Source organism: Sapajus apella, unplaced genomic scaffold, assembly GCF_009761245.1.
Source record: "Sapajus apella isolate SASKATOON/1434 unplaced genomic scaffold, GSC_monkey_1.0 scaffold47, whole genome shotgun sequence".
NCBI classification, from domain to species: Eukaryota; Metazoa; Chordata; class Mammalia; order Primates; family Cebidae; genus Sapajus; species Sapajus apella.
In genome coordinates, this window is record NW_022436987.1 from 12,962,992 (window position 1) to 12,973,100 (window position 10,109).

Sequence of the window (10,109 nt, forward strand, 5' to 3'; positions counted from 1 at the left end):
GGACCAGGATTTGAACCTTGGTCAAACTTTAAAGTCTACAGTCTTAATCATAACCTACTGCCCTATAAAATGAGCTAATAATAACCACTGCTAGTGATGTCAAAAGACTCAAGCACAGTAGGCACTCAGTAAAGGGTGGCTGTTATTTTTGTGGTTTTGGAGGCATTGTGGGGAGTGATAAGCATTTACCATTTTGTCCAGAAGAGAACAAATCTGGCTGCCTTCTAGGACTGAAACAGCTGGACTTGGTTTGAAAGAGAGACTTTTATGAAAAGCAGCATGCTGTGGCAGTTCCAACACACAGTGTGTGGAGAGAGGATTGATATGCTAACAAAACCAATACACAGATATTTAACCCTGATAACAAACCATTTGAAATGAACTTGAGTTTCTCACAGCAAGCCTAGACATCAGGCCTGCATAAGGATCCCCAACCTACAATAGTTCCTTGAATTTTTTTTTGTTGTTATTTATCTTTCTACCTCCTGTAGTCCACAGTAATAGAGAGAACATGCCACACTTAAAGTCAGGAGATTCTATGTCTGAATTCTGATGTGCCCAGGGTTGAGCAAGTGGGGATCCAACCAAGATGCCTGAGCCTCAATCAGAACCTCAGTGTCCCAGGAAGCCAGGAAATGACAATGAACCATATTGTCATCCTCTGTGGCCTGGCTTGGGTTGATCTATTCTTCTGAGTCTTCCTCCCTCCTTTTACCATCACTCACCACTGGGCATGTAAAGGAAGAAAAGAAGCTGAGATACTTGAGTTCCTACTATATGTCAAGCACTCTACATCCATATTTTCATGTAGTAAGTCAATCCTAACCACAATCTCAAGCAACAGCTGCCATTGTCCTTATTTTACAATCAAAGAAACTGTAGTTTAAAAAGATTACATGACTTGGGAGAAAACACTACACAGTAAGACAAAGACTTGAGATTCAAATTCAGTTTTCTTAGATTCCAAAGTCTGTGCTCTTTCCATTTACCGTTCTGAAGAAATTTATGACCAAGACTGCTGGAAAAATTAAGGGCATTCGTTGGATGTGTACAGGTGGTATACAGCCATGAGAGCTCATTTATTCCCTTCTTCCCTTCATTGCTCCCACTGCTGACTGAGCACTACCAAGGTGTCAGACACTGCGCTGGACGACAGGGATAAAGAGATGGGTAAGATACAGCCCCTCCTCCTCAGACGTTCACAGTCTAATTAGAGGAGCACTCTAGGGAAAAAGGGAAAAGAGAACAACGGGAAAATGAGCAAGAGAGAAAGAAGGCAAACGATCCTAAAACATCAGAATGAGAGTCAAGGAAGACAACTACTCAAAACCTGGCCACATCACCAGGAAGATTATCAGAACTAAAACTTTCTAAGCACCCAATTCTGTTGATCTGGAAGTGGGTCCAGGGATGTATACGTTTAACAATTATCCCAAGTTGATTTGATAGAATAGGCCAGGTGACTAAAACCACTGATCTAGACCTTTCACTTTGTGGGTATGAGAGCAGAGGGGCAGAAAGGGGAAGTGACTAGCTCAAGGACACACAGGAATCAATGCTTCAGACTCAGGCATCCAGCTCACAGTTAAACGACCTTTAGTAATTTTTTAAAAATTAGAATAATTTTATTTTAGACATTATATATACATTTATACTCACATGACATTTTATGTACATGGATTAGGTAGCTCTTGACAATGTTATATGTTTACTGAAAAATGACTTTTTATAAAAATAAAGCATAGAAAATAACAAATCAATTAAGAAGATTAAAATTATCCATGGATACACAGAATGGATATAGGTTTTCATAATCAATAACAGTATTGTTCACCTTGTCGTACCTCTGACCACCTCTTTCCTAGGCAGTCAGTATAGGGCAGAAAATTATAAATTAATCAAGGATAATGCTTCAAGGTACTGGTTCCTAGACTGTGACAGACATAAAAAAAGAGCAATAGATAAATAAGCATTTTAGTATTTGCTAAAGCCTTCCTCCACCCAGAATGGAGATGTCCTGGCCACTGAAAAAACGATGGGCCTCCTGTTGCCAACTTCTCTGCAATGATCTCAATCCCTTTACCTCACAAGAGCATCAGAAAGGTTCCCTGCCCTTTCAGCTTTAGATTCTTTTCGTTGGCTACGTGCAGAAGACACACATGGACCAGAGGTATAGAGAGGCTTTATGTCAAAGGTGTCCAATCTTTTGGCTTCCCTGAGCCATACTAGATGAAGAATTGGGCCACACATAAAGTACACTTAATGGCTGATGAGCTAAAAAAAAAAAAAAAAAAATCACAAAAAAGTCTCATGTTTTAAGCAAGTTTACAAAGTTGTGTTGGGCTGCATTCAAAGCTGTTCTGGGCCACATGCAGCTTGCTGCCGGCAGGTTAGACAAGCTTGCTCTAAGTCAATGAGTAGAGGCCGGCTCTTCTATAGGTCCTGTGAGTTCACAGAGCAACTTCTCTGCAGCCGTGTCCAAGGGGTCCCCTCCTTTTGTTGTTTCACTGCGGTTTGCCTCTATAATTGCTTGTTCGAGAACTCTGTCGGCAAACTCTACATGTTCTTCTTCAACTTCTTCATTTTCAGGTTTTTTGGCAGTCTTGGCATAACAAAACTAAATTTTATTTACCTTCTGGGGCTCGGCTATCAAGGCCTACTCCCTCCTCTTCTACTCTCAGGCCATGGGCCCTGGGGCTGATAAGGAAGCCCAGAAGCAGTGGTTAGAGGTGTGAGTAGACGACTCGGTAGAGCTCACTGTTAGAAAAGCTAAGTGCAGAAAGGGTTCCAAAGAGGGGCATAGCAGTGGTGCTGAGTAGAGGCAGCCTTAACAAGACTGGGGTGTCTCAAGACTTGGGCTCAGCTGACCGGCCACTCCATCCTGGCTCTGCTCACTGATACACTAGGCAAGACACACCCTTCTTTTACCTCATTTTCCCCATTTGTAAGTGAAAAAATTGAATTAGCTTGTGTCCATGGTTCTCATCCAGATTCTGAAATTTGGGATTTCCATTTTTTTTCCTTTGGCATTGGATACAAATGACTAAGATTGATACTGTGACTCAATGTTTATAATCCATAACCACAGATTCTGAAATTTTAGAGCTAAAAGAAATTGACCAATATAATTCTCTCTTTTCTACTCACTTGATGATAAAGAAACTAAGGTCCAGAGAGGGCCCACTTCCAGCTCTATAAAATTGAGTGTTTAGAAATTTTTAATTCTGATAGCTTCCAGGTGATGCCACATGATTCCAGGTGACGTTAAATTCTGGGAGGGCAGAAACTATCTGTCTTGTCCTCCATTGTATGCCTGGCCAGACTTTGTTAAATGCTTATTAAGTGAATATATGAACAAATAATTTCCCTCCAACGTCATGCAGCCTGGGACCAGGGGAAGTATCCTTACTCCTCACCTGGAGGTAGGGGCAGATAAGACTGAAGCCACAGACTGCTTCTGGCCCCTAAAGGGATGATGCTCTCCAGCTGGAGAGCCAGAACAGAGCCAGGAACACTCTCAAGGCTGATGGTGCCAGCAATGCTTGGCCACAAAGTGGGCTTCTACCAGAGTCCTCCGTGCTGTGCATAATGAATCACAATATATCAATTACCGCATTCTGTTAACAAGCTCATGTCCACCTGTGCATCACCAATGAGTGCCCTGCAATTTGCCACAGCTCTGCAGTTAATACATGGCAGAACAAGTGGGCCAGAGGATTCTGAAACACTCAGGCCCAGGGAAATCAGGTGGTTGGTTTGTTTTTGGCAACTACTGGGCTTCATGATTGGGCAGCAGTATGTGGAGATATATTCACTCCTCTCTGGGGAAAGGGTCTGTGTCCTGGGTAGTCTTTCCTGTCCTGACTCAGATAAGTTCAGATGGAGAAAGCCATCTTCGTATTTTTTTTCTCTGAAGTATTGAACAAAATAGGGCAGAGGCAGAATGGTAGTTTAAAAATCACCTCCAGCATGGTTTGATGGTCTGGTCTTCTGGTCATCAGCACTGAAGTCTCACACAGGATTCAAAATATGGCTCCACCACACATAAACAGTGTGATCTTGAGTGTAACTCTTAATTTCTCTGCAACTCCCTTTCTACATCAGCAAAACTGGAATAACACTTACCTCACAGAGATACTGCAAAGATCAAATGAGAGAATGCATATCAAACCCAGAATGGTGGCTGGCATGTAGCAGATGTACAATAGATAAGCCTCCTACCATGTTAGAGGTGTTTTCTGAAGGGATTCTAATCTCCTAAGGAAGATTAGGGCCAAGAACTTAAGCAAACCCAGACAAGAGCCTCTAGATGTGTGTGTGTATTCCCCCCTAGTGGCTCCACAGTAATGATTACAACTGCAGTCATGTGAGGATGTCAGATCAGCCTTCCTCACCTCCACACTGGCTGCGTGAGAAGCGAGCAAGCCTCTTGGTGAGAGGGGAGGCTGTTCCTTTCTCAGGCAGCACCGTTGCAGCCCCTGACCTACTTTCTTACTAAAAATAGCTCTTCTTAGGTCACTGCTGCAAATTGAATTCCACTGCTTCACTGCACCCTGTAAGCAGGTGGGTGGGCGCCAGAGCACATTTGGTGAGCTGCAAGTTTCTGCTTATGTGGTGCTTGCTACCCACCAAGGATGCTAATTCCACATGCCTCAGCAGAGGGCAGAGCATGTCCGCACTCAGCAGGGCTATATGTGACCCTGCTGGGGTTCCTTCATTTGGTAGGACATGAGCAGGGAGGGGCAGTGAGGGAAATTCTAGATTCAGTTTTGAAGTCTGTCAGACTGAATTGAAATATGGGATCCATGCTTTCTTATTTGACCTTGGGAAAGTCACGACTTTTCTTTGCTTCTGTTTTCTCGTCTGTAAAATGGAGATAATAAAACTGACTTTACAGCATGATCGTACAGGTATTTAAAAATGCTACTTATAAAGTAGTCCTTGGCACAGAACAGGAGCCCAGTTATGAAGCTAGTACAGGTATTCTTCATTGGCCCATTGCTCCACATGCCCTGTAGCTGAAGCCTCTCATAGCAGGAGTAGCAAGGGACAGGAGGCCAATCCAAGGACTAGAAAGATTTTATGCTAAAGGGCTTTCGGGGTACTGAGGTCAATGGTTCTCAGACATGGCTGAGCATCTCAATAACTATGGTAGCTTGTTAATAATACCGATTCCAGGTCCTTACCCTGGAGACTGGGACTGAGGAAGTCTGTCTAGGGGCTAGCGAATCTGCATTTTAATAAGCTCTCCAGGTGATTCTGATGCACTGACAGGTTTGAGAACCTCTGAACTAGGCCACTCACCTCATTAAGGTAAATAGGTAAATGAATTACTATTATTTTTCTTCCATTATAAGCATAATGCATAGTCATTATAAAATATGCAGAAAACATGGAAAAGCAAAAAATAAAAGTAAAAACTAAAAGTTCAATCATATATTGAGTGCTTTTTAAATGCCAGGCCCTTTTGCTGAGTCCTGGAGATTTGTTGATAATGCAATTCTGACCCTCAAGGAAAGCCCGGTCTGTGTGCAGAGATAGAAACAGACAAGACTATAACACAACAATGCATTAGTGTCAAGTTACATATTTTATAGAGAGAAGGATGAAGGACCAACTGATTCTACCTAGGAGTCAGGGAAATCTGCAGAGTTGGACTAGAAAAAGAGCAGACATTCATGGCTAGACAAGGGAGGAAAGGGCATTTCAGGAGGAAAGAACCAGACATACAGAAGCATGTCTGTATACAAAAGCATACAGGGGTAAAAGGTGTCTGTTAGGAAAATGTCCTAAGGTCACTATAGTGAGGTCACCATATACAGTAAATAGTGGTGGCACAAAGACAGCTGGGGTGAACATCTGGGTCTGGATCACGAAGGGTATGGATAACATTAAAATGCTTCCTCACTGGGAAGTATATTACCCAGTCTATTTTTCATATATGGCTTTTTGTTTTCATTTTTACATGACCAATGCTGTAATTCTTACTTAATAAACACTACAAATTAGTCAAGCAGATACGTCATCTTTTATCCGGTCCCAAATGTTAGTAAAATTAGGTAGCTCCTAATTTTACTAAATTAGAAAAATACTATGATGAACATCTTTAACCATAAAGCTTTTTCCATATTTAAGATCTTTCCTCAGAGAAGAATTCCAGCATATGAATTAACAAATAAAAGTGAATGGATATCTTCAAGGCTCTTGATAGTATGCCAAAGGATTTTTCAAAAGTGGCCCAAATGTTTTTATAAATGAGGAGACAAGGCCCAGAGAGGCTCCATGTCTTGTCCAGATCATATGGTTGAATAGGGGTGGTACCAAGAGCAACATCTGGGTCTCCCAGCTCCCAGCCTAGCTCTCTTTCTTCTGACCACATTGCTTTCCTACAAATCAAAGAGAGATGAAATAATATCTATTCAGCCAATGCTTCTAATCAATTTCTAAGTACTTTAGATTAGCAATGTACACGTATAGGAAAAGAGAGTAACATGTGCGTGCTTACATGCACACATGAAGCTCTATATATGAGTCATTTTTCCATCCTTATCATGTATGCTCCCCTACCAATGACAATTTTTTTTCTAGCCAAGCTGAGCAAATCTGATGTTGTCTTACCTCTACACCTTTGATTTGATCCTACATGAAATATATCTCTTGTTCTCCTAGTCAAATTCTATGCATATTTTTTAAATCCAGAAAGCATTCCCAGACTGTAGGCACTTATTATCAACAACAGTCATGTGTGATATTTATTTTATTGCTTTGCAGCAGCTCTTGTATTAACATAAAATTATTTAAGTTTTACCTATAGAATAAAAGCTGTCTCAGGCTTCTGTTAATAGAAAGGGAAAAAACAACCCCCTAATCCCACACTTGAAGCTAATGGGAATACTTCTAGAGTTTGATGGGCTGAAGAAAGGTCAGTCCAATCCCTTGTACCTTCTATATCTTCAGTAGTAGACATCTTGGTAGACTGGAAAGGGCATGGGACTAGGAGACATAATAATAGCTTCCATATGCTGAGGACCTACTCTGACCAGGCACAATGCTGGATGCTTTATATACATTACTTAGAATTCTTAAAATTACTCCCAGCAAGGGAAATATCATTAGATCCATTTTACAGATGAGGAATCTTAGGACCTGAGAGATTAATTTATTCAAGGTCAAAATCATCAGTAAGTGGTAAAATCAGGATTTAAACTCAAGTATGTCTGACTCAAAAATCTATGTTTTTTCTCCTTTACTATATTATGTCTCAGCAAATGCCATTTCAGTTCTAGTTCTATTACTTTCAAGATACATGATCTTCTCCTGGTCTTGTTGTTGTTGTTGTTGTTGTTGTTGCTATAACTGAATACCACAGGCTGGATAATTTATAAAGAAGTTGATTTGGCTCATAGTTCTGGAAGGTGGGAAGTCCAAGAGCATGGTGGAGGTATCTAGTGAGGGTCATCCCAGGGTGGACAGGTGGAGGGAGAAGAGAGCACATGCGAGAAAGAGCTTGTATTTTTAACAAAGCCACTCCTGCAATAACCTACTCCCGCAATAATGACATGAATCCATTCATAAGATTGGAGCCGCCATGAACCAATCACCTTCCAAAGGCCCCACCTCCCAGGATTGTTACACTGGGGATCAAGTTTCTAACACATGCACTTTTGAGAAGCATATTTAAATCATAGCAGATGCCCAACATGACATTCATGCTCTCCAAATCCTGCCTCCTCCCTAATAAGAGGAGGATAATCACCTTCCCATCCTGCCCTTTACTCCCAACACACACATGCACATATGTTATAATGGGTGTAAAAGACCAAGACAGACATATGGGTTGTTATTAGAGTCCTGAACATTGCAACTGATCATTCTGGTGATAAATGGACATCCTGCCAAGATCCTCTGTCACCTTAAAGAGAATTTAATTATGCTCACTATACAGCTCCTTCTAGCATCAGAGTGAATAGTTGCAATGCCTTTTGTAATGACTTTCAATAAGGCCTGAAACCAAGAGGTTAATACTCTGAGAAAAATCCATTAACCAAAATACTGCATTCTTGGAGTACTCTGGTAATCGTGGTTCCCTGGGATATTTTCCCACTCAATCACATATATGTATGCATTTCTATACACACTTGTATACATCTTTCACTGGCAGCCTGTTTCTAGAAAGCAGATTCAGCAGAGGGGAAGCTGGGCTTGGATTCCACCACCAGGGTGGAAATTGTATATGGGCTGGCGGGGGGGCATTTATTCCAGTTTTCCAGAGGCTTCTGGTGAAATGTCAGGAGATCTGGCTGAGGTGTCAGGAGACCTGGGTTGTAGTTTACATTCTGCTGCTTACTTACTGTATAACATTGGACAACATGCTTGACTCTCAGCCTTGATGTCCTTCTACATAAAATAGGGATGATACTACCTTAGATAAATTAGCTAACTTTCCTGGGGCAACATTTTCTCTCCTAAGAAACTGTCACAATTACTATGTATATATCCATACTGTGTGCTGGCCCTGTGCTGAGGGCTTTCTACACATTCTGTCACTCCTCCTTACAGTCCTGTGAGATGGGTACTATTATCTCCAGTTGATAGAAGAAGAAACCTATGCTCAGAGGAGTTCAATAATTTGTCCCAGGTCACTCAGCTGTTAAGTTACAGAGTTAGGATTCAAACCTTGGTCTCCCTAATTTGAAATCCAGTGCCCTAAACCATGAAACCATATTCCTACTTACCAGAGAGCTGCTGCAAGGAAGAAATGAACACGCGCTAATTATTATGTGTCTCCTGTGTATCTAGCAGTTTGCATCCCTCTTCTGTAAGACACATGAGTACAAGGATGCTGTATGGAGCCCATGCACATGAGGCTGCTCTGTGACTATCCCTGTGTAGGGATTTGTGCATCTTGAGAAGGGAAGGAAGAGACAGGACTTGATAGAAAAGTATTTACTGCTGTGCTCCCCAAATTCATGAAGTCAGCCATACTAGAAACATGGGCGAGGGGTCATGGATGAAATTTCTCCAAAGTTTTAGAAGTTGGAGAGTTGAAGCCTGGAGTAGCAGTGACAGAATCTTGCTGAAGACAAGAGTAAAACACTTGCATTTACGCATTATCACAGATTTTTAAGTTGATGTATCCAAGGTGACTGTGTTGGACACTAATAAGGAAAAAGATATGACTGAAATGGCAGAAATACTCGCCTCAGAGAAGGTGGACAACCCCACCCCCACCACTGCTTACACAGAAAGGATAAAGGGACAGGAGGAAGAACCCACATTTTGAAACCTTAGGCTGGATTGAACTAAAAATAGAGCTGTGATTCAAATGTCTATTACTGAGTTCTCTGCCTGTGCACTCTGGAAACCAGGTTGTTTCACTCCCCATCAAATCTACCTCCCCAAGGCGCTCATTCCCACAGCTTGAAGACACAGCAAAGTAAAAACTGTTGAGAGTCTAATGAGCGTGTGGTACCATGCTGGGCCCTTTATACCCATGATCTCATCTGAGCTGCACAACAACCTTGGGAAGCATCTACAGAGTAGGAAACTGAGGCCCAGTTAGGTGAGATGACTTGTCTAAGGTCATTCAGTTACTAAGTGGCAATACTGGGAATTGAATGAACTCAGGTCAGTCTGAGTTCAGAACCCATGCTCTTTCAAACAGAAATCCTTGCTACATTTCAAAGAGACTGAGCTTCATTTTAAGCTTAGTGAGTGATAAAAGCAACACTGCTCCCTAATTTACCTTCTGGCTCTGGGAAGGACCCAGCAAGGCAGCCATTTGAATGATTCATTCCTGTGACTGACAAGGAAACTTCTCTTGGTTATAGCTTCAGCAGCTGCTAAATCTGCTACACGCCACCCCACCCCACCCCCTCCATTTGGCTCAGGTAGGTGGAATTATTTATGTAAGAATTTCAGTGGCCTCCTGCCTTAAGCATGATTATCATAGACTTTTAAGTGATAAAAATGTCACAAATCATAATAAAGGACAAAAGGAGTCAGGGTCAAGAAAGGTAACAGGAAAGAAGATATTCTGAAAAGCAAAGTACTAATTATAGATGCAACAGGGTAACTCTCAACATTTACAAAAAAACACTTTCCTAGCA

The 10,109-nt window shown here is 41.7% G+C and overlaps 1 protein-coding gene across 8 annotated transcripts in view; it reads right to left on the reverse strand.

The window, feature by feature from the left end:
* SERGEF (secretion regulating guanine nucleotide exchange factor) overlaps positions 1 to 10,109 on the reverse strand; it is a 233,335-nt gene that overhangs the window by 52,989 nt on the left and 170,237 nt on the right. For 2 of the 8 annotated variants that reach the window (XM_032240895.1, XM_032240899.1), the window contains one exon: positions 2,633 to 2,695. The exons of 4 other annotated variants lie outside the window; for them this stretch is intronic. In XM_032240895.1, the coding sequence (XP_032096786.1) occupies positions 2,678 to 2,695 (18 nt within the window). In that variant the 3' untranslated portion in view covers positions 2,633 to 2,677. Of the gene's footprint in view, positions 1 to 2,632; positions 2,696 to 2,937; positions 6,387 to 10,109 lie in introns of those variants that run through there. 2 more of the 8 variants (XM_032240897.1, XM_032240893.1) reach the window with 1 other exon arrangement.